The sequence below is a fragment of the Marmota flaviventris genome, chromosome X, assembly GCF_047511675.1.
Source record: "Marmota flaviventris isolate mMarFla1 chromosome X, mMarFla1.hap1, whole genome shotgun sequence".
NCBI classification, from domain to species: domain Eukaryota; kingdom Metazoa; phylum Chordata; class Mammalia; order Rodentia; family Sciuridae; genus Marmota; species Marmota flaviventris.
This window is the reverse complement of record NC_092518.1, coordinates 129,203,166-129,228,950: the sequence shown is the minus strand read 5'-3', so window position 1 is coordinate 129,228,950 and position 25,785 is coordinate 129,203,166. Positions and strand designations below refer to the sequence as shown.

Here is a 25,785-nt window from a genome sequence, read left to right as displayed (position 1 = left end):
ATACTGAATTTGGAATTTCACATGTCATAAATATTCTTTGTCTTTTGATTATTTCCCAACCATTTGCCAAACTCTTCACCAAAGGACTAAATCAAATCAGCTGTAACTGATGCCACCAGACCTTAACTTTCCAGCAACAGTGCTCATACTTTCTGTTATATGCTCCTAAAGGAAATCATATATTAATTCTTGCATTTGAGATAAAGCAAAGCAGGTGGAAGGATCAATAGCAACATTTTCATTCCTAGCATGAATAAAGAATAACAGTGACTAATTGACTTGGGCAGTTACAACACACAAGTCCTTTTGACTTGATAACAACACTCTACTAGAGTTGGAACCACCAACCTTATTAAGCTTCCAGGCCAGATTTCTAGAAGAACTATTGTTTGATATGTGTCCAGTTTGTTTATTGTTCATTCTTTCAGAAAACATGAATTGAATCTTTATTTTCTTTGGGGGTCCCAATATACTATGAGTAACCAAAATTCTTTGGAAGGCATCAGAAATGACAACAGGACCATTATGTTAAAAATGTTTTTAAAACTCTGACTCTGTTCTTCTCTCAGGTAGTGTAACTGAACCATGATTTGGAGTTTTAATCCCTGAGCTGAGGTCTTGAAGATGCCTCTCTTGTTAAAGTTCCCATATACCTGTGGCTGGGCAAGTGGGTTTAGTATGGTGAATCCAAATGCAACAAAATATCCATACTCACACTCAGAATGCCATATTATTTAATCATAAGACAATTCGAAATATCTGTCAGTTGGTCATCACTTTTAAGCAGCCTTTCAAGTAAATTTAAAAGTGGGAAGCTCTAAAGACTAGAAATAGACCCACCACATTACTCAACTATCCCATTCCTTGGTATTTATCCAAAAGAACTAAAATCAACATAGTACAAAGATACCAGCACATCAATGTTTATAGTAGTGCAATCCACAATAGCCAAGTTGTAGAATAAGCCCAGGTGCCCATCAACAGATAAATGAATTAAGAAAATGTGATACACACACACACACACACAAAATGGAGTTTTATTCATCCATAAAGTATGAAATCATGGCACTTTCTGGTAAATGGATGCAACTGGAGAACATCATGCTAAGTGAAATAAGCCAGACTCAGAAAGTCAAGGGTCAAATGTTTTCTCTCACAAGCAGAAGCTAGAGCAAAATAAGAGAAAAGAGGAGTGTGTGTATGTGGGGAGGGAATTCCATGAAAATAGAAGGGAGTTCAAGGGAAAAGAAGGGTATAGAGGCGTAGGGAGGAAGGCTGGGAAAAGCGAGGAACTCCAAAATGAAATTGACCGAATTATGCTATGCACATATATGAATGTCACAGTGAATTCCACCTTAATATGTGTGTGTGTGTGTGTGTGTATCAACAATTAAAAATAGATAAATAGAAGGAAGATCAGTAGAGGAAGAGAGAGAGAAAGCGGGGGGAGGAGAAGCATTGGGGACTTAAATGGACTGAATTATATTTCAAGCATGTATGATTATGTCAAAATGAACTTCAGTATATATATAACTATGATATACTAATAAATTTTTTTTTAAATATAAAGCTCCATAATCCATTTAGTCTTCCAGTTTTCCTTTTTCTTCTCTTTAAAACATTCCTTAAGGTGCTAGAAAGTAGTCTGTACTGTGTATCAATAAGAACTCTTAAAAATATAATTACTTTTAGGGTCAATCCTCACAAGGAGCTAATAGAAAACAGGTTCCTCTTCGAAGCCATTAGAATCCAAGGTAATGCAGCCATGCACAGTGACAAAGCGCTTTCCTGTGGATGCAAATATAGAGCTTGGGACTTACTTCTTATTGGAAGGGCTTGAACTTGGAGATGTTTGTCTTATTGAGGGTCAGATTTACACTCTTCCAGACCTTGCCCTATACCTTGTGACCTGGGGCACACATCTACAAACAGGCAGACTAAAGGGAGGGGTGCAATCAACTGTGGGAAAGAGGATTACTAATGGCCCACTCAGGGACTAAAGAACTGGCCTTGGCCTCATTAGTACCATCCCCTAATCCATGGAGTTCTCCAGCCACAGGCTCACAATGGAGCAGCCTTTAGGGCATACAGAGAGAAAAGAAATCAGGCTGCAGAGAAGATTTCAGTCCCAATCAAACAACTAGATGAAAACTCATATTCTAAAAAATATTTGCACAGGACCATTACAACATAACACATCTCCAGACTGCAGAAACCCTTTCAGAGGCAACAGAGCCTGACAAGAGAATATACTGTGATATAAGAAAAATGAAACTTAAAAACTTAAAAACTAACTTCACAATACCTTTTGGAAAAATGTAGTAGGACTTGGATATAGTGGTATGCTAAATACTACCCTCATGCTCTGGAAAGTTAATTCTTTTACATAACACAAAGCCTTCTTATCCTTGGAATTAGCTGATACATTCTTTGAAAAACTATTAAAAATCAATTACTCCCATTTCTGTATTTGATATCAGCTTTAATGGAAGTTGGCTGACATCAATTAACACATACTTCCTAGACATGTGATAGTATTAGACCTATAACAACCTAGAGAAAGTCTTTCCTTGGTCTCATGGCTGACAGGACCTGTATGTGCCATACAACTCTGATCAATCCTGCTTAATTTGAAAGTCTCCCTTCTGGAAGAGATAGGATGTATAAGATGTAATATATTTTGAAAAGAGTGCTGTGTGGCTTGTTTATAATTTAAGGGTACCCCATAAAGTGCATTAGAAATATTTATTAGCTACAAACCAACCTTAGTTAAATGTATTTCTATGAGCTTTTCATTAACAGAATATTGAGGCCTTGATTCCAAGGTGCCAACCCTCCCTATGTGGCTGGGGATCACTTGGCACACTTTCAGCCATTTACATCTCTGTCATAGGTCCAAGGTTTGCAATTAAAAATGTAATCTTTTTAGCATGTGCAAAACCCAAAGGCTTGAAGTAGTATGCACTGAATATGATTATAATAGTATTTGGCAGCTACTCATGGAAGACACATATTAATTTATGTAAACTCTGTACAACTTGGGGCATTTCCTCATCAGGGACACAAGGAAAAATATAAACTGTTGCCTGTTTATTGGAGGGTTTTTTTTTTGCTTGTTTTGTTTTTGTGTTTAAATTGTCATGAATAGAGATTAACTCAAAATCCATGGTCTGTTTTATGACCTTATTTTTTCACATGTATGGAGTCCATTAAAATTAACATTTCTAACCAATAAAAATAATAACTTACTTTACAGGATTATTCTTAGGTTTTGCCTTTTCAACAGCCTGTAGACAGAAAAAAAATGCAATTAGACAACATTAGTGGTCATAATCTTTGGACTAGTATGCAGAACAATAAGCAACATAAAATGCTCTTCAGAAATATAAGGAGCTAGCCGAAGCAGGCTGCTGTAGATAAGCAGACTGGAGACACAGAAAGCAATTTTCTTCTCCCAGGGAATGTGTTTACCTGTCCAAGTGCAGCTTTCAAACACAGGCAGGCTCTGTCAGGTCTGCTTGCAAAGTTCACCTGGGGCCATGTGAGTGGGCTCTTGGGTGCACAACTAGGTCCTTCCCTGCACACCTTGCACTTTAATCTTACCCCATGTGAGATGACGGCCTGATTGGGTTCTAATGGCAGTATGGGGAGAGAGGTGTAGAGGTGTGGTTACAGGCATACCCCAGGACTTTTAGATCTGTGTGGGAGGGAACCATTCACCCTGGCTTTACTATTGACAACTAGCCACACCTGCCTAAGTGTCCATTTCCAAAATCACTTTTATTAGCAGACACCACAAAAGGGCAAGGAGTGACCAAATACTGAGATCAATTTCCTCCCATGGAACCTTTAAGAAAACACACACCAAATCTCAAAATGAGGAAATCTCTGGGTCTCTCGGCCTGCGTCACCTTAGACATGGAGCCTGGTTCCAGTTTATTGCTGAACCCATTGATCTGTGTACAGTCCATTTATCATTCATGAAAAGAGCTAGTGATCTTCACAGTATATTAGAAGAAACAACTCAGATCATCTGTCAACAGCCCTCTTATTTCTGTTTCCCTCTCCACAGGGATTTCATCTTCTTCGATTCTTCTGGAATTAAAATGTTGCTAAGCAACACAGCTGGGGGCACTGATGGCAGAATGGCTACAGTCTATCAAACTGTTTAAACACCTGGAGGGTTTTAGTGATGATTTTTTCATATTTCTGTAGCCTAATTATGTAATCAGAACCAAACTTGTACTCTCTTAGACTTTTTCAAGCTATAGAAAGAACATTTAATATGAAGAGAATTGGAGAAGCAATTTGACAACCTCATGGCTGTTCAGACCCTTTAAAAAATACCCATTAGAGGACCTTTATAATTGTGAATCTTGGAAGTGAGGAAGGGCTAAGGAAGAAGAGAATACTGATAGAATGCAGATACAACCACTTTAAAAGACAACTCTCTATATATCTATATAGATATAATGCATTTAAAACTGGACTTGACATTCTGGTTAACCAGTGAAATTTAGCATACTGAATGCCTCTGTGCATATCAACTCAATGCACTCAATAGCAATTCAAAACAGACAAAAAAACCTGAAACATTTCTTAAGTTTATATGTTAGTATTAGAAATTCAAATCCTTCTCATGTAGTAAGTCTCACGTTCTGTTGCTAGATGAATACCCATTAATGTTTGGGCACTTTCTTTAGCTTGGTAGGCAAAAAACCATTTGTCTCCACTGTGCCTGAGTTTAAATTTTGGCTTGTGCTAGAATTAGAAGATAGGTAGGGGATGAGGTAACAGATGAAAATTAGAAAACAAGAAATAAGTGTCTGGCTGGCCCAAATCACCTCTCACAGATATCTAGGCTCTCAAATCCTGTTCCTGTGTAGTCCATGTAGTAGATGCTAATACTGTCCATCAGATAAAAAAAGGAAGAGGCAAATGCTGTGAAAAAGTGAATGCTAGCCATCACTTTTTCCTAGAGTAGTGGTTCTCAATATGCACAGGAACACACACTTACATCTTTCTTTCTTTCTTTTTTAAACCACTGAGAACTGTCTGGTTTGGAATAAATAATATGGTAGTGGGTTAAAGGCATGTCACTGTGAACACTGTGGAATTGCATGAATCCACTGTTTTTGATCCTTTAAAATCCAAACAAATCTGTTTTTGAAGACTTAGGTTATCCTAAAGTAATGGGTGCTGTGTTCAAGTAGTTTCCTCTTAAAGCATGCTGGATGTGACAGGATGAACATGCCACTGGCAGAAGATGGGGAGGGAGAAATCAAAGTGACATTGCATAACCTAGCTTTGATTCCAAGACATGCTTTTGAAAATGTCCTCTTTGCTCTATGTTTTAGAACTGTCAATTAGACCCAGTTATTTTTCTCTGATAAGGAGGAACATTGTCTTGTTTGAGGCCAGTTTCTTTGAAACACATGTCTTTTTATACAGCCATCATAGGAAAATAACTTCATTCAAATTAATCTTTTCTGGGTTGCTTGGCTATTGATTGAAAATGTCTATGCTGAGAGATTTTCTTCTTTGAAAATTAACTCAGGATCATTCTGACATCCCCACAGCTATAGTGTAGTCAGATGTACTCAGGTCCTCCTGTTTGCTCATCACCTTGAATTTCTAAACTAGATGGTGGCAGAGAGTTTCTGCCAGATGAGACACAGATCACAATTTATGTTCTTCACTTTCACTATAATTTGATGTTATTTTAGGCATGCTGCAAGGAATTATTACATTAAGAGACTCTGAAGAAAAAAATTTAAGTGAATTTTTGGGGTGCAACTGATTTGTGCCTTTAAGGCAAACACAAATTATTCTACAAAACAGACAAGAGGAAAAATTCCTCTTTTGAAATAAGTGGACATGTGAAGATAATCCTAAATTCTAGGTTCATGTACCAAGATGAGAGACATGATGCAAAAAGAGGCAAATTAAAAGGAAATGACATGGTACAATTCCCAAAGCATTATCGGCATTACACATTGGAGTACAGCTAAATTTGAGTTTAAAAACATACATTAAAGTAATTTAAATTGATTGGAAAATGGAGACTAGATAGTTAACAGTTATGCTGCTTTAATTTTATAATGTATATATGTCATTTAAAACTTACATTTTCCTTATTTTGTGCCATGTTTCCCTAATATGATACTTCTTTCCCTAATATAGTATTGCCCTATGTGGGTCACCATTGAGCTCTAAGGAAATAAATTAAAATGTTAAGGAATATACTTTGATGTAATGTGGATGGACATCAGCAGGCTATAGTGGATGAGGACCAGCTGGAAATGATTAAATCTTGGGTTCTAGTCTCAGGTTTGCTACTCACAGTATTGATAAGGCACTAATACTTCTGACCTTCAGTTTCCTTATTTTAAAAATGAAAAGAATTAGTCCTGTCCTTTCTACATCAAGGGTAATTGTGAATAGTGAACACTGATGGCCATGCTCTGGAAACTGTAGAATGCTACATAAATGCAGTGCTATTTGATTGTGACTGCTTCCCATATTGGTGTTGCTGTATAGTCATGTTGTCTATGGGCTTACTGAGTAGTGGCCGAATTTCAGTATCAGACCTATGCAGTTATTCCAGTGAGTATTATGGGAGTCACTAAGCTCTTCTCACCATATCAAGAGTAATTCTGGGTTGAACATAATGCCTCTGTCTAGAAAATAGCACTCATGGAAGATATTGATGGATTGAAATTCTACTGTCAAGCCTGTAGACCAGCAAGAAAAGGCCCTGTACCATCACACAAGGTTTGTTCCATGCATCTTCTTGAAAGGGGTAGTAAAGAGGTCAGGACACCTGAGGTAGGGATGTGGGGCAAAAACACATGTCCATATACACAAATCAGTCAGCCACTCTCCCTTTCCTTCTCACTTTTCCTCTCTCTCTCCTACCCTCCCTCCCTCCTTCCCCAAGGAAATTTAGGATGATTAATCCCAAATTTCCATGTGATCCTTCCTTTAGCAGTTCCTCCTTCTACACTTTACTCCATGGTGGAAAGTGGGTTCTTTTCTTTTTCACTAACATTTGACTACATGGATGAGGAAGCCCTGAGGTGATTATTCAAGGTAAGCCACTTCCATGACATGGCATCTTGAGAAATTATATGCTATGGAGAAGGCACTTTCCTGATTCTAAAAAGTGTTTATAAACTGATTCCTCTCATTACCAACATAGTACTGTTTAGGGTATGCTGCTAAGCAAATTTATTTCCTCAGGAGAGGTGATGTGGCTCAGGCCAGGCTTATAGTCACTCACTCATTACAACTATCTTCCTCAAAGAAGAAACTGTTTTTCCTTTTATATAAAAAAATCCTTGTGCTACACTGAAGCTAAAGTGATTAGGAACTATATTAAATTATAAAAAAAGTATATCATATAGAGCTATCACCTAAATAAATAAATAGCAGGAAGGAAATTACGTGGTTGTTTATTGATTCCTATCTACTGCAGAATACAAGACATCTTACATTGTAGAGATAAAATGCTACTTATAAAGTATTTAGAAAACTTACTAGTCATCTGCTATATAATAACCAAACTTCTTTAAAATTTTATGACAAGGTAATTCTGATCCAATGATCAGATATCGTTAATTGCTATCTGGTCAACTAAACTTGTGTACTACATTTATAGAAACTTTATAGAATCTTTTTGCTTTTCAGACGCAAGCTCTGAATAGTTATATCCTAACTTATGACATTACTTTCCTCTTGAGATTTACAGAAAACAAACTCAATGCAATATGTTTCCTGTACATTGAGCCTGTCAAAGCAAGCACTCGGGTGGCCTAGAGATATTGTAGCAGTAGACTCATTTTACAAGGCTATGTATTCAGGAACTGCTTTTTTTCTATAATCAATAATAATGCTGTCAGTCAAGCCTAAAATGTGATTTTATTAGTATTGCCCTATATGGCATTATGTGCTTTTCCCTGGCATTCTGCTAGCAGATACATCTAAGTTGAGTCTCCACAATATGTTTCCTAGTAAAAAGGAAAATGTCAGTAGTCGAGATAATTTCAAATAAGTAGATGTTAAACAGCATGGAACTAAAACATAAGAACAATTCATAGCATGGGTTTTGTGTTTGTTTTACTGTTCCTTTTTAAAAAACTTTTCACATGATTGTGCTGTAAGACACAGCTGAACCATAACCTAGTGTCATGTATTGGTAAATGGTATTGATTGCCTAAGTTCAGAAAAGAAACTCCTCTATTAACAAATGAACTCATCATTAGGGTATTCAGATGGTCTAAAATCAATACCAACAGAATTGGTTAAATCAATTAAAGAGACATATACTGAGAGTACTTTCCCAAATATAAAAATGAATTGCTTAATTACAGCATTTAAATAGATTTTACTGGAATGAGGAAAACAAGAATAGACATTGTACCCATAGGCTGATGTTTCAGCTAGTCACAAGCATACACAGCCAGGATGGCAGATTTAAGAGGAGAAAATGTGATTCAACATATTGCAACACCTGGATGCCTGCTTACATTTCTGATTTTACATAAAGGGACTGCAATCTCTAGGGAAATACCACCTACTACTATATTTTTAGCCCTCTGGATGGGCCCCTGGAAGGGTACAAGGAAACATCCTATATTTGAACCTTGAACCACTAGGAATCATAAATGTGTCCCAATCCTTAGACACTAGGTTTTCCACATTAATTTGATTAATTTTTCTATAGATCAATTAAATTGGCCTGTGTTAGACATAGGAGGCAGAAACAGAATTTTGACAGCAGAGAGTAAAGAATATTTGTTCCAGGTAGAGTGAACTGTGTCTTGAACCTAATAGTCACTTAATAAACATTTACTGTATAAATCAATCATGTATGATTGGGAAGCCTGAGAGTCCTGAACACTGCACTCCAGTATGATAGAGTATCATGGAGAAACCTATATTCCATATAGAAGGAAAGAGAGGTCTCCAGTGGAACTGCTGAGTTGTAGGTCCATGTGCAACTGGATCTGCCACTGAACATGAAGCTCTAGTTCACACCACAAAGAAGAGTCTGGGTTGCCATTGCCAGGGCAAATCCCCCATTCAATTGCTGGCAGAAGTTATGTTTCCTTTCTGACTCTTCCTGAAACTACTGCCTAGCTTAGTCCTTACTCCCTCTCATAAAGACTGTGGCCAGTGCCTATGTGTTGCTCCATTGTCTCTCTATCCTTACCCCATTTTATTTTCTGCTACAAGATGAATTTTTCTGAGGCTCCACTTTGATCAAATCACTCTCATTCTCAGAATCTGGGCACTTAAAAGGTAGCTCAGTGGTAGAAACCTAATATCTCCAACAATTCACTTGCCTAGCATGTACAATCCTTGGGTTCAACTCACAACACTGCAAAAAAAAAAAAAATCCTTCCTAGCTTCCCATTGCTTATTAACTTTACATATCAACCTCACTCACCCTGCTGTTCATGGCTCTACCACATCCAATTGAACAGCTACTGCATACTACATTCCACTTATCTTTACATATGTATTTTGCTAATATGGGAGCCAGTTTTCCAGTGTCTTGCCCAAAGATGATGTGACAACAGAATTCAGAAGTATACACATTCCAAAAAGCCTTGCTCCTTTCACACTGTCTATTGTGCTGAATAGAAAACCCTTTTAGCAAGATTCATTTGTCAAGTGGTGATTTCCTTTATAAGTAAAGTTTTAGTTTATTGTAAATAAATGAAAAATGTGCTGTCTTTGGTGAAGAAGCATGTTTCACCCATAAAAGTCATCTGTCGACACTAATCATCATCCTCTAAGTAGAGTAAATACAGAGACACTAGGTAGAACATCTTGGTATGGGCTTAAGGTGTTTATTTTCCCCATCAGAGGGGCCAATATAAGTGGCACTTGGTCACTGCTCCCCTGGGGTTTGTGGATTTGAAAATTCAATTTTCTTTTCCCCAACCAATCTGAGCCCTCTTGCCCTTGATGTTAAGAGTGCACAACTCACAAAATGACATGTGTCTTTTGGTAGAAGACAATAAATACCTAATAGAGGCTCTCTCCCAACCATATGTAACCAGAAAAAAATAGAGTATTCATAGCATATAATACATACTCAATGATTTGAGCAGTCCAAAAATTCCATGGGAGCAAATGCTGTATGAAATATGGATTATGTGGTCCCATGTACAATGGAAAGTTCTGATTTTTAAATCTGTTCATCCACCTATATTCTGAGTGGTCAATCTTGAATTGGCAGCTAATCTCTAATTTGGACAACTCTTCTGTGTACCTACAATGTTTATGCTCTTTGCTCTTGATATATAAATAGAAAAGTAAATATGACTGCTTATGAATAAGATAAATTGTGTTTCCATTCAGGACAAAGTCTTTGGTGTTTACAGTCTGCCTGGGGGTTTTGGTAGTGGATGGGAGATACATGGAGGGCAAAGTGAAGCATGCTTGACCCCAAAACTAAAGCTTCAACAAATTTTTCAAGGCCAGCATATTGATTTCTAAATATTACATTTTTGTAATTTGGAAAATTGTTTTGTTACACAGCTTTTTTAGAGATGTTCATATTTTTGTAGAAATATTCTACAACTCTGATTAAATTCAAAGTTTGGAAACTTACACACAATGAAGCATTTCCCAAAGCTTACTTACTAATGACTCCAAGATGAAACCTAATATCTCCAACAATTCATTGAAACTCAAATTGAGGAGATGAAGTGATCTAAGAAAAATAACATACTATTGGATCAAACTGGGAATGGTGTGATAGCAGAGAAAGGACCAGTGCTATTTAGCTACTCCCTCTAGCCTAGAGGCAGTGACAAGGGCAACATGGTGATGCCTCTTCCTTCTGGCACTTCAATTCAAATCTGTTCTTATTGATCCCCAGTTTCCCAGAGGTGGCTGCTATTCCTACTGGGACCATCTTTATGGGGCCAGATATATGTTACATGCTTTTTGTGGATGAAAAGGCTGTGTCCATCTGTCCTATATGAGGGTTATCTATTCAGACATAAAAGATCATTCCCATTTTTGTTTCTGTTTGGATCTGGGGCAAGCAGTGCACCCTCACTGGTGTCTGATTTATATCTATTATGAGAAAAGTGCTAAGCTAAGCAGAAGAGCCATTTGTTTTGCAATCAAAATGCTCATGGATGGATAATTCATAAAGTGTAGTGGACATTAGCCAGTATTTGGTCATCACTGACCATGTGACAAGCACAGCATGTAAAAACACTGTACTTCTATGCATCTCTGTATGCTTAAGGCATTGTATTATATGGAGATTACAAGTCAAAATATTTGGTACTAAAAGCTGAAGACCTAATTACAATGAAAAAATTCAGCATGTGGGTTTCTAAACAGACACAGACTTGCTACAAGCATATTAAAAATCACATCATACAAGCCCTAAGCAGTTTCTTATTAATCTAGTCTCTATGCTAATATAGTCAAATGGGAAACACAATCTTGGGAATATAAAGGCCAATGTTATTCTATTAACCTTATATGTTATCCTATTTACTTTCCTGTCTTTAATGAATAAATTAAAATGTACTCTCATTCTTTAATTGCTGTATAGTTTGAATGTGACAATATACAGACTTTATTCAGTTACATTCTGCAACCTTAATAGTCCAAACTCTATCATTTTGTGGGGGATTTCAATGAAAGACAATGATAGATAAACTGTTTACATTAAAAGACTCTATCAAAGTTATTTTGCACCCAGTTTCATCCTAATCCATCTGCCATTTCTCTAGATCTGACAGGCTGACCTCTCTTGCTGTGTGTTTTGTATTGATGTCATTACTGAAGAGGCCTTCCCCAGCCTTTCCGCTGATAACAAAGTAAATGGAAATGTGGCAAAACCTTGGGGAAGTAACAACTTGGTCAGCATGATGAGGGAGAACTGTGGCTACAAAATAGGACCGATTACAGCAGGGAAGAGTATCTGTTGTCACAACTAATGTATTCACTACAGCGTGTCAACTCCAAAAGACGCAACTGATAGCAGGAGTAAAATTTATTGCATCTTTTTCATTAGCAAACTTTCAACATAAAACAGGTTTCCAATTTAACTTGGAAAATGTTTTGGAAGTTCAATAGGCATTATATGTATCAGGAACACATCCCAAAGCTGCCAAAATGTTCAAGTTTTCAGCTTTTATGTAATTCATTTCATTTACAATTATCAAATGAAATCTAGCTATTTGAAGCTGGCCCAACAACAAAAGCAAACAAAATTCATTCAAATATAAAACCAAAATCAAGAATCTGTATTAAAAGCATTTTTTTGTGTGTGTATAAAGGAGATATATACAGACAAAAATGAAATAATCTAATGGAGTGGAGAGGAAAAGTTAAGAATTATTTTCTGTAAATGGAATATGCTTGAGGTATGTTTCTGCCACTAGCAACTAGTTGAAAAGTCCCCACAACCTCAAGTAACCTGCTTTGAATGAAGTGCACATTTCAAAGTGAATGAGGGCAATCCTTAGGCAGTTAAATAGATGTGGGGACACTGGAGCTACTTACCATAATGTACCCAGACACAGACATTAGAATGCCTGTATATCCAAAGAAATTTGGAATTCTACAGCTCTCTTCTTAAAGTACTGCATATGAATTTAAGCTTTATCTAGAGTCCTATGGATGAGCCTGGTCACTAATTGAACATGTCTAATCATATTAAACATTTCTGAACTTCTAACAGCTAAATGAAGTCATCTAAGATTTCAGTCTAATTTATATAAATAAGAAGATGCTATTAATATTAAAGTGTCCTAAAGGCAGTTTCTAGAAACACCTGTATCTTTAATGACCTTTATGTATTTAAAGTCTACTGTTTCTCATGCCAATCTAAGATTAGTAGGCCATGAGTGAGCCATAGTCAGATATAACTGTGCTTTGGAACCCAGGCATCAGAGGCCAGCCTGCCACCAGGGGATATCAGACTACCTGCTTAGAGTATTATAAATCTAACATCCTGATATCATCCAATGAAACAGTAAGCAGATGTTTACCTGATTCTATAAATATGTGCTGGAAGGAGTTTTGGAGTTTAGCCATTACATATTCAAGAAACCTTTGGGATAGGTCAAATTTTGGATAGCTTAAAACTTTAAAGACAGCGATTTTAATAAACCTGTCAATACAATTTCTTTGTTAAAAAAACATTTGAGACTGATTAGGCTGCTTATATTGAAAGAGAAGCACAAGGTCTATATCTTTAGATCTTTTATTGAACTGCAAGCACAGCATCAATAACTGCTTCTCAGCTGTAAATGAAAATTGATTCCAGGTTTAACTCCTCATTTTCAGGGGTTCTTTTAGTTTCAAGAACCATAAGAAAAATTGGACTAAAAGGAAAACTGCAGGTACTGTGGCATGAGCCGGGGTAAGCAGAGAGCACAACACATCCCCACTCTCAAGAAGCCTGTCCTCTTGAATTGGGCCACTCCCTTGCCAAACCTCAGTGGACTCATCACAGCATCCCAGCCTTCCCTGGATGACTGGCTTGGAAATGGCAATTCAATAAGTGTTGCATGGGGAAGGCCAGGCATGTATTTCTATCTATGATGCCAACCACAGCAGATGAGAAATAAAAATGCAATCAGCTGGGTAATGGACATGATGCAATCCCCAGGTCCCAGCCATGTCAATGACATTCAACTTCTTTTTTAAAGAACATATCACATCATGTATGTTTATAAAGACACCAAGTACAAAGCTCTATGCCTTATTTCAACAATGTTCTGGAAATTTGTAATGTCCAATGTCAACTTCAAGTGGTTATTTCTATCTTGTTCAGGACTAGATCCTGAGAAAGAACCAAGGTGAGTACAGCATCACAGCAGAACACTTAAGACTTTCTCCAGGGCAGGGAAGGAACTCATAAAGAAAAAATAAGAGCTGCAATCAAAATACATGACTCAGTTCTCCACCTATATCAATTCTATGAAGAAAAACTTTTAGAGATATGTTATTTCCTGGAGGACTTGATACAGCATCATTGAAAACCTGGTCTTTCTTCCTGAGGACTCTGGTTTAAAAGTTATCAGTACTCAGAGGGTAGTTAAGGTATTTCACATATAGTGGATGCTTTGGAGGCCAGTAAGGATATTCAAAATGGTTCTTAGCAAATCCTTAGGGACACCTAGATGAAATGGAAGAGGAATATCTATTTTCCTATGGATCCAAAGGAGGGGGCTTCCAGTTAACAATAAACATTGTATAGTGTTTTTAGTTTTCAAGGCACTTTCTAATATACTATCTTCATTTGATCCTTACTCTATGAGTTAGACAAGAATGTTTCATCCCAGTTTATTGGCGAGAGATCTGAGAATTAGAAATATTAGGCAATTTGTTTAATGTGATACACTTTGTATGTGGCAGTTGGAACTTAATCCCAGGCTTCTCTAGTCAAAAACATGCTCTTAATAACTGCATTTCTCATTCCCCATGATTATAGGCATTCACAGGACAGACAGGAGAGAACTTTTTCATTCAAGCTTGCAGGATACAGGCTCCTTTCCAGGTAGATGATTATAGTCTTATGCCCATTTCTTGCTTTCTGGACTTAGTTGGCAGAATAGGTTGTACTTTTGCTTACCATGGGTCCTCCAGTTCAACCTCCCAATCTAATTGTGAGAATCCAAGCCTTACTAAGGACAACATGGCTGGTATGAGTTCAGCATATCATGCAAAGTTTCCAACTCAACCCTGATATCTGAGGCTTTCAGTGGTTATAAAACATCAGCATAGGATTGAAAACCCAGATGATTCAGACTGAAGGTTTGATGCCACCTCTTAAGAAAATAACTCTATGAGTAAAAATTATATTGTATTTATATAATCACATGGAAAGGAAATCAATTTGTGCAAAACCTACTTTCACTTATTGTCAAATTCTGCTTTAAGCATTTTTATTAGAAAATAACATTGCATCTGTTAAAATCAATGATCTAGAATTTTTGTTTTGTTTTTGCTTTATTTACAAATATGAAGTGGTGTTTTAAATGCAGAAAGAAGAAATAATGGACTTTAGAAATTAAGTGTGCATTTTACATTTGCTTTGAAGTGTACAACTCAAAAGGGGGGGGGGCTGTCTGCATTCAATGTGCAACAAACACATTGCTAGGAAACACATGTGAAATTGGCTTAGACCAGCACAGTGTAGTCTGCATTTACCCTGTGCTTGTTCTTGACAAAGCACCAAACTACCTTCAAAATGAAATTTTCTAACTATCAAAATTCAATCAATCCTCTTTTATTCTTTATTTGTGTATATAAGCACACCAGAAGGACCCCATGTTCATGACAGATCTTGCTCACAAAAAATGTATAGGCACCATTGATATCACATAACATCACTGTTCTGATGAGCCACAGATGTTACTTGGCCTTTTCAAATCAAGAAGTCCAGTCTTTTTGAAAATTCTGAAAACTCACTATCCTGCCATCTCATTTGGTGGGAACGTGCTGGAAATACTTATAATGCAGAATGGAAAAAGATAAGGGCAGCAGCAAGTTTTTGCCAAATGCCTTTGCCTGAAAGTTCATGTAAGCTGCAAGTGTGGGGTATTAATTCACAGCTGCATTCTGAGGTGGTGCATCTGAGAGAGGTGAATGAAGCAGTCACACTTGTACCTAAATTAATGAGAATGAGCTCCAAGACTCACAGTGGAGTCACAAAACTAAGATATATCTTACCCAAGACAATAAGTAGTTTGAGAGAGGGACAAGACAATCTCTATTGCTTATTGAAGATCAGTGTTTGTATGTGGAAAGTAGAGAGAGATGAGAGGGGGTGAAAGCAATTTTAAAATTCTTTGTGTCTCCTACTGTAGCTTTCATGTAACCAGAAGCAGACTCAACCTGTTCTAGAAACACTATACCCATCATTGCTTTTTTCCTCTCTCTTCAAAGCCCAGAAATGATGCAGGAAACACACTTGTTCTCTTCAAAATAATACCAGTTCCATTTGCTACCTACCCTCAGGCCCAAAACCAAGCCGTAAGCTCCTCCTACCTGGTAGAGTTCAGTGGCTGTGCACTGAGTAGTCAAGGTCTTCACAGGCTCAAGGTCGTCTTCATCACTGCTCAGCTTCAGGTCATCCTCAAGCATCCTGCAAAGAAATCAGAGTAGTGTTCACATTAGAAAGTATCTTTTCTAAATAATCCTCAGATACATCTTGCAATGAGGATAAAATATTGGAGCTACATTCTGACAGCTGCAATGCTGTCAAAGGTATAGAGGGAACCAAGATTTTTTCAGCTAATTAGATGTTTGAGCTCTTATATTTATGTCATACTCTGCATACATCTTCCCTCTCTACCTTCCCCTAAATCAAGGGGGAAAAGACAATTTCAGCATCTTCAGAGATGACTGGAGTCCATATATTTGACTACTAAAAGTGCAATAAATGTACTAATCAATCACTGTATATGTAAGCAGGGCATGGCATTGGATCTCTTATAGGATAAAGGGCTCTGAGTCTCCCAGGCAAGAATAGTGACAGGGTAACAGTCCCAAGCTCTATTGGCTGTTACCATGTCACTATTCTTGAAGCATGAAGCTTGCTGGGGCTCTCTGGATGACAGAGGCGAAAGGACTAGTGAACTTGCACTGCTTTTCAGTGCTCTCTGCTGCTGGGCAGCTCAGTGGCCACAAAGGAGCTGGGAGAGAAATGGCTAGTCATTAACCTTTTGATATATGACTCGTCTCTTCCTGTAAAATTTGATCCAAGAGGTGTAAGTCCATAATGTGGGTAAGAAATCTTTCTCTCCTAAAGCAAGGTACCTGAAAAATATGAGTGATCTGGATTTTCGTGATGAACTAGCACTTTCAAAATTGTTTACTGGGCATGAAAAGCCTTTTGTTTTGACAGGGGTATCAATTTCAGTGCCATGCATCCCCACTATCTCCAAGTTTGAGTTCCAGCTTATTATCTTAAAATTTCAAGTATACAGGTTTTCAGACCTATTGGTGTTCATATTTAAATTTATAAAATATAACTTTAGACCTCATGACAGGCTTCAAGTAAGGATCTCCTCAAACTTTTCTGGATTAATTCCCAATTCCCAAGCATGCTCTGCTTTTTCTTACTTCTAGGCTCAGCCTTCAGCTCAGATCCAAAGCTAGAATTCTATTCCTCAACTCTGGAAATCCTATTCACTTACCCCACCACCACACACATAGCTCAATCAGTTTCTACTTCCTGCACAAAAGCTTTTGAATCTGATAATCCCCATCTCTAGCTGGGTCACAGCACTGTTTCCTATTGTGTCTCTCTCCCCCATCAGTCTCTTATTCCCATGTAGGTTTTGGGCACAATGTATTCAACTTTGTCTTCTTTACAGCATCTTTCCACAAATGATAGACATTTTGTAGACAAGGAAGAAAAGTTTTAGAGTGATGAACAGCTTTTGTTCAAGATCACACAGTTAGTGCTATAGCTAGTCCTAAAATTCCCATTTCTTGATTTGTATCTGTGTACTTTATCCAGGAAAGGGAAACTAGAAGGGGAAATGTAGCTTCTAATTTGATAAATAAATAAATGTTATTTAAAGTTCAAGTTCAAGTGTTAGAAAAAGATTCAGGTCAGAGTGAACATCCAATAATTCTCCAAAGAAATCACAGCTCCCTCACTTTCAGGCTGAGCCACAGAACACCAGGATGTGTTCACTGAGGTCCGAAAACTAAAGACTGATATAAAGGATGATTGGTGGGAAGGACAACTGTTAGAGTTGGTTTCAGATAAACTAAATTTTCAGGATTTATGACTGTCCTTCAAGAGACTAATGGATGTTTTGAAGATCTTAGAGAAGGAGAAAAAAATGTATCTTGGTATTTCTTTTGAAATTGCAGACTTATGACTCTGAACAAATAGTCCCTTACAACACGTTGTAGAAAATGAGGAGTATCATTCTTATAAGCTATAGAACTAAAACATAAACTTCCTGTGCTTGTCATTATAAAAGGCTTTACTGTGTGTGTGTGTGTGTGTGTGTGTGTGTGTATCTCATTACATGTGGGGAATGTCTTCTTATTTATATCTAAGTGTTCAGTGAAATAATTGATAAATGATTCCTGCATTTAGTGGATCCATTTTCTGAATGAGAGAAAGTGTTAAGTATTTGATCAGCAGCGCAGTACAGAATTTAGTTCTGGCACTGACCCTATCCTCACTTTCCAAATGGAGACTCTGAGACTTGGAGGGGATACAGAACTTGCTCATGACTGCACAGCTAGAAATCATGGAGGCAAACATAGAACCTAGATCATCTTGAGCCAGAACTAAAGATTGCCAAATGTTCTCTTAGAGGTTACAACTTTTAGGATTGCATATCAAATGGAAACAACAGCAACAGCAACAAAACCCATATTATTTGTTTCCCAACAAACCACATTAATGTGGAGTAATGGCAGGCTAACCATAAGCTCTGATTTCTTGGACAAATTATTTATCAGTTCTGAGCTTTATCTGTTCAATGGGAGGGCAGAGGTGAGTATAGCAAGAACTAATGCATGTGAAAATGCTTTATAAAAAAAGGACAAAATTAATGCAGACTATTAGTAGTTTGGAAAGATATCTTAGTTTGAAAAATAATGGACATCATTAATACTATTAATGAATAATGACAAGGGGAAATCTTAGTGCACCTTTGCTCCTCATTTTAATCTGCTGAGTAATCTGAAGGTAAGCCATGATGACTCAGGAAATATCTAATGGAATCTCAAGGCCTGATTTATAGGTTACTCCCCTCAGATAGCATGAGCACATCCAAAGCCAGAGCACAGAGGCCTGAACTCAACAGTTATTTTACTCTCCAAGCAACTTTATGTCGTTTTAACATGTAAATGAAATGTCCTCCAACATACAATTCTGAAAATCGGTATCCAATCCACAAAGTATTAGACATTAAACCACCAACTGTCTTCCATGCAACAGCTTGCTATGTATTTGGTTAATAAAGGACAATTTAATGCATATGTTCAGATCCTAGTAAACACAAATCAAGGAAGTAACTAAGAAGACAAAAATGCCTAGTTATCTCTGGAGGTGTTAGGCATTCATTTTGTTCTGCTCCTTCCCTGACCTATTAAGCTTTATTATTGAGTATACATGTACTTGTTTGCATTTTCATCCTTGGCTAATGCTGAACATTACTCTAGGGAAAGTGTAGGATTATGAAAGATTTTGGACTTAATTATTATAGCATCACTATTCACACCCATTGCAGTGAAGGTCATCTCAGCAGAAAATGGTAATCTCTTTTCATGAAGTTATAATTCCATAGACAAATTCAACACATACTGTACACCCCAAAATGTGAAAAAGCATGCTCATATAAATGTATGTCTCTGTGTGTCATCTAAAAAACAAAACCACTGTCCTTCACCTTTTCAGTTAGGCAAAAACAGAACATGTAGACCTCCTTACTGATTTCAGATATTTATTCAGGGTCTAGTGGTTTACAATTGTTGTCTTTATGTGAAAAGGCTATGTTTTTGTTATTACTATGAATTATAATTACTACAATGTAAGAAGTAGAATAGTCCATAAAACTGTGTCCAAAACACCAAGTTCTTGCCCCAAGGAGATAATGTTATAAAAGCTCCAATAACGAAATTTGGAGCAGATGAGAACCATAAGAGGATTGAGGAGGCAGCATGCCTGGATCTTCTCTTTCTCAGATTCTCCATGCCTCAAGCTTAAATAAGGCTCTTGGCCCCTGCAATATTCCAGAACACTATGATGTGACAGGTTCCATGTGAGTTCTGATCATTATAAGACTATTCCATAAAATCTGCCAATTTACACAGAAGAACACTTAGGTAATTTTGAATAAGGGAAAATAGAAGGTTTGAAACACTGTTTTAACAGGTTCTGTGGTAATGAAGCCCTTGGTTGTGGCAGGGTGGACTTAAGAGCAAGTGCTACCTGCTTCACTGTATCACTGTCACATAGCCACCTACCAGAGACATATATAACATCCACAACAGATAACCCTAAAGCCTTTGTCTGATGGGTTGCTGGCAATATTCTATTCTTTTTTTTTAGTTGTATCTGGACAATCAATACCTTTATTTAATTGATTTATTTTATATGGTGCTAAGGATTGAACTCAGTGCCTCACATGTGCTAGGCAAGAGCTCCACCACTGAGCCACAACCCCAGCCCCAATATTCTATTCTTTAGCATCATTAATGGTTCTGTCAGTTTGGAGTTACTCTGTGCTTTCCTGTACCTTCTATCTGATAGTCTGAATCTTATTCTATATAGTCCATACTTGGAGAGTGAATCTTGAATGGTGTTGGAGCTACAACCAGTGCTGCTACCTCCATTGTTCAGGAGAAGGGAAGAGGCTGGTTTACTTAGATTTTGGCTCTCAGTATAAATGAAGAACAGTAGCCTCTGATGCAAGTGTTGTGTCGTCTTCTGGTTACTAGTTTTAATTATCATTGTCATCCTCAGTACCCACAGCTGGTGGCAATCAAAGTAAATTTCTGATGGCTTCCATGGTATCACACAACTAGCTTTTGGGTAATAACATGGTACAGAGAGTCTGCAGGATGCCTGGGGTCTTGTGCTTTGTCATCAGACTTTTGTGGGTCTACTTTTAGAACAGTAACTTGGTTCTTTTGCCTATTTATAGTTCCATTCTCTTCATAAAGCAAGCTAGAAGGAATGAAACTTGACTAGTTTAGAATTACTCAGAGAATTATATATTTTTCTACCCAGAGCTCTGTACTATCCATAGCATTGAATCACTTATCAGCACTAAGGCAGGTAGGAAAATTAGGAAGAGTCAGTGTTATTTTTCAGAGCATCCATTCTGTTTCCTTCAGGTAAAGGTCCTTGGGCTTCTTTTCTCAGTAGAAGCTGCATCTAACTTTCCTTCATTTTAACTTAAAAGTTTTTTAGTCAATCACTACCTTCCTGAGGATCCTGGGAAATTCCAGTCAGAGGGCCATGGAAGTGATCAACAGTTTGAAAATCTGTACTATATTCCATAGGAATGAAAATCCAAGATCTACCATGTGGGCTCCTCCATCCAAGTGCCATCCACAATGGGGCCTACCATCTGGGTCCAAATAAATCGGTTCGTGCATCCTGACACAGGCATGTAGACCAAAAAAGGTGTTTCTTCTGAAGCTGATGGCATGCTAGAGATTTCAAAAAAATACATATCTCATGAGAACACTTTGGTTCCTTAGCATGGGAACTATGAGTCTCGTTGGGGATCATCTAGATCAGGAGTTACCAGACCACAGCCCTGTTTATTTCCATACAGGTTTTACAGATTTAAATGGTTGAAAAAAACCCCAATATTTATGATGCCCCCAAATTATACAGAAATCAGATTCCATTATCTATAAATAAAGTTTTATTGGAACATATCCATCCCCATTCATTATGTGTTGGTTATGGCTGCTTTTCCACTACGATGGCAAGGTTGAGTAGCTGCAATACAGATGAATATCTAAAATATGTACTAGTTGGGCTAGTTTTTTTTTTTTTACAGAAAAGGAAAGTTTGCTGACTCCTTCTTTAAGCCAGTGGTTTTCAAATTCTTAAGCTTAAAATTCCTTTTCCATACCAAATAAAATCTTAAAAGGAACCCCACATTAAGATAGATGAATGCAGTGCTGCTTTGGTGAACCTCAGAGATTGCAGGAGTATGGAATGAAATCAGCTCCTCTAGAAAAGTCTCATTTTGTGGATATAACTGTGAATGCTGCACAGGATTTACCCACAGAACAGAAGCATAAGTTACTTAACCTCTCTGAACCTCAGTTTATTCTTATGTGCAATGACAATGAAAACACATGAGATTCTATAAACATTGAATAGTCTGCATTATGATTCCTAAAAAGCAGTAGTAGGAAAAAAGAAGAGTAACCTTCTTTTTTAATAGATACAAGTGTGGAACATATGGATTTATATCTATATTGCATGCATAAACTGAAGCTAGTAGTGTGAGTCCTGATGTATAAGACTATTTACTTGTATAAAACTGTCACCTTTTCAGCCTGTAGATTTTAGATGGCTTTCAAGAATGTTAAACACACCAAACACTGTTGTATTATATTATTTTTCAGGTGTGTGTGTGTGGGGGGGGGAGCGAGCACGCAAGCATGCACAAGAGCATAAGAGAGAATATTTAAAAGGGAATTTCCATAGAGAATATTATAACCCAGTGGATCAATGTAGAATGTAGTCCTGAAAAAATGTTGGGACAATTCCAAAAAGGAAAAGAAAATCTTCTATCTTAAAAGGCAATTCTAAGCATAGAACCTGATTGCTGACGTTCTATTCTTTAATAGGACTGTACAAGTCATTTTCAAAGAATTTCTTTTTGAGTCATACTAAGAAATATATAAATTCATCCAAGTAGCATAATAGGGATTCATTCATTCATTCATTTATGGACCTGGTATTTATGTGTGAGTTTGCTGGAAAAAAAGAATATAGATTAACTGGAAGAAGGAGGCAGCAAGGATACCAGTTAGACTGACATTATAGTATCTAGGTAACAAGTGGCATCCTGGGACAGGGCACAGATAGTGAAGATGGGGAATAGAAGCACCAGATTCTAGAGACATTTAGAATCACAATTAGAATAAACTGAATTTCAACACTGATAGTCCTGAAGTCCAAGGTCATTTTGACCATTCCTAAGGCACTGAATTTATATCAGGAGTTCTTCCAAATGTCAAAGCATTCCCTCAGTCAAGGCTGCCTTTCTGTGCTGAATGTCTCCTCATTCACATAGGCCTCAGATGCCTATACTAGGATCTTTCCTTCCTGGCAGAGGAGAAGCATTTCTGGTACTCAACCTTTCCCTTTGGAGATAGACCTGATTAATTCCATTTTCAATTGATGAGGAAAGACAAATTTCTTGCCAAAAAGGCTTCATTTTGTGGTTGTCCTTCTCAGCTTTCCTTCACCTTTAAAAAAAACATAGCTAACTATAGAAAAGAAACCTCTGTGATTAGCTAAAAAGTACCTCACAATCACAGAGGGTACCTCATTACTCATCTCTCCACATCAGCTCCTAATTGTTAAAGGATTAAGTAAAGAACTCCTTTATGGAGCTGGTCCATTAATCTCCAACTTAGGAAACTCTTCAAAATAACTGAAATATTAAGTTGCTGTGAAGTGCACTACAACTCCTACCTGCTGAAAGCCACTAGGCCTTACATTAAACTCAGTGGGGGCAAGGACAAATTCTTAGTTCTGTCTGAGGCTTTGCAGATTCTCAACCACTGATAACAGGGCACTTTATGTTTGGAGTGCTTCAAACTATTTCTCAAACCCATTTCCAGACAAAAGTTGTCAAGGACTATTTACCTTCACTGACAAGGCAGATAAAATTTTCTTTATGCTATACATAAAGAATTCACTTTTTATTTCAGATTGCTTAAGCGAAATATTCAAACTTGACAATTTAGGTCCTTCTAAAATGTTGACAGCAGCCTGTAATCCCAGCAGCTCAGGAGGCTGAGGCAAGAGGATCATGAGTTCAAAGCCAGCCTCAACAAAAGCAAGGTGCTAAGCAACTCAATGAGACCCTGTCTCTAAGTAAAATACAAAATAGGGCTGGGGATGTGGCTCAGTGGTCGAGTGCCCCTGGTACCAAAAAAATTTTTAAAAAAATCATAATAAAATAAAATGTTGACAGCAATGTTTCTCAGTTATTCCTGAAAACCCCACAAGATCTGAGTGCTCAGCTCTTTTTGCTGTATCAATGTGACTCTCACACTTTAGGTTAGAAGGAGGTGAATTATCTTATAACCTATAGTGATAATGTTTCAACTCTAGAAGATCCTAGAGGTGGCACAGGTAGTTCTGAATACCATGAAGTATTTCAATAGTGACCATAGGAAACCACCCATCATGCACACATGACAAGGTCAGGGCCAAGGCCTGACTTATTTGATTGGTAAGATATAGAGAACTACTTTGAGACTGAGACAGTTTAATACTTACATAGTAAAAGGAAGAACCTTCCGAATTCTTGCTTCCACATACCAAAAAGGAGGACACCAAAACAAAAGGAGACAGATGACTACAGTGAATTACAAGATACACCTTGGCAGAGAAGCCTATTTCTGGACTCCAGTTTAGCAGTTTTATTGGCTGTACTTTCTGTTCTGCAGGGGTCAGAATTGTAAAGTTCTTAACTCATCAGAACGGAGGCAATGGGAAAATGTCTCATGACAAAATCCCATAAGAGATGAGAAAGCTAGTGGAAAATGTCCTTGAAGTATATCTCAAGATCTTCCTATCCTCTTAGGTGCAGAGAGGACCACTAGGTATTGTGCTTATTGTGCTAAGACTCAGATTAACTGTGGTTCAAGTCTCTGGCTATGTGGCTTATCTGGAGACCTTTAGGGTCCACAAGGTGCCATTACAGATATGATAGACATGATTCCCTACACCACAACATGTCTGCAAGTTTCATTACTACAAGCAGAACAATAGCTGATGAACCTTTTTCTCTGCTGGTTGTGATGCTTTGAGCTAAGCTGCTCATAGTTTGTCATGCAATGTCCCTTTGAATCCAAGGTCACACATTGGTAAGACTAGTCAATGTTCAGCATCATTGAAGACTAGTAAATTTTCTATTTGCCAAACTAATTGACTTGTGTGTGGCAGTGAAAGACTTAGTATATGGACAGAGCCTGATTTGTGTCAGGCTCAAATTCAAACCCTTACTACCAGGTCACCTTGAACCTCTGAGTGCCTTGGTGAAATGGAGATCATAATAGCACCACCTTAAAATACTGAGATAACTGCTTTCAAGCCCCTACCACATAGGATTACACCAGTCCTTATCATTTCTTCTGACTGTTGGCTCAAGATAGTTCAGCCTAAACTATCTTAAATGCATAAATATATCATTTTATTTAGAAACATAGAAAATAAAAAAAATATTCTCATGTTAAAGCAAAAATTGAAAGATAGAAACTATATCTTTGCCTCAAATACCTGTTACATGCCAGAAACTGAAGTAGATCGATACTTTAATACTAAGAGAATCTTAGTAATATTATTTTATCATTTTTTTAATTTAGAAAATTAAAATCTACATAAATACAACTGACCTGTATATCATAAAATATTAATCTACCATATTCCACAAGTGTAAAAACAGTTCAATAACAAGAAGTCTATTTATACAATATATCACATCATCAACAAATAAAATGATGAAAACCATATGATCATATCAATAGATGCCAGAAATATACTTGATACAATTTATATCAATTCCTGATTCAAACTTAAAAACTACATAAAAATAATAAAGAAAAGAAAACAAATGTGCAGAAAGATACTTCTTTTCTGGATAAGGAATATATAGCACTGAGTTGTCAATCTAAAGGTAGATTTTAGTAAGTATGGAAGGTTATATCAATTTTTGAACATACACTTTAAAACAAAAAAAATGAAATCACAGATGACTGTGTTTCAAGTGTTTTTAGAAATCTGTATTAATGTTGATTCATTGGGTAGACAGAAGGAACACAAACAGACTAATATCATCCAATGACACCATTTGTTCTGATAATTACTCCAATTTAAACAGTTTCAAGGCATCACATATGGCTTTCACAAGGAATTGTTTCCATTTAGGTAAAGATGAAATTAGAAAGTGACACAAAAAGCCTCAGTTTCCACATCCATGTTTCATAAATTATTAACCACTTTAAAACATATCACCATTCTATTGACATTCATGGTTGTCTATAAGCTTTATAAAT

General features: G+C 37.1%; 1 protein-coding gene across 1 annotated transcript in view; it reads right to left on the bottom strand.

The window, feature by feature from the left end:
• The window catches only part of Aff2 (ALF transcription elongation factor 2), a 317,944-nt gene that overhangs the window by 86,926 nt on the left and 205,233 nt on the right, over positions 1 to 25,785 (bottom strand). Inside the window, exons 8-9 of the mRNA XM_071606100.1 lie at positions 16,039 to 16,135; positions 3,250 to 3,287 (exon numbers count right to left, since the gene is read on the bottom strand). Of these exons, the coding sequence (XP_071462201.1) occupies positions 3,250 to 3,287; positions 16,039 to 16,135 (135 nt within the window). The remainder of the gene's footprint in view (positions 1 to 3,249; positions 3,288 to 16,038; positions 16,136 to 25,785) is intronic.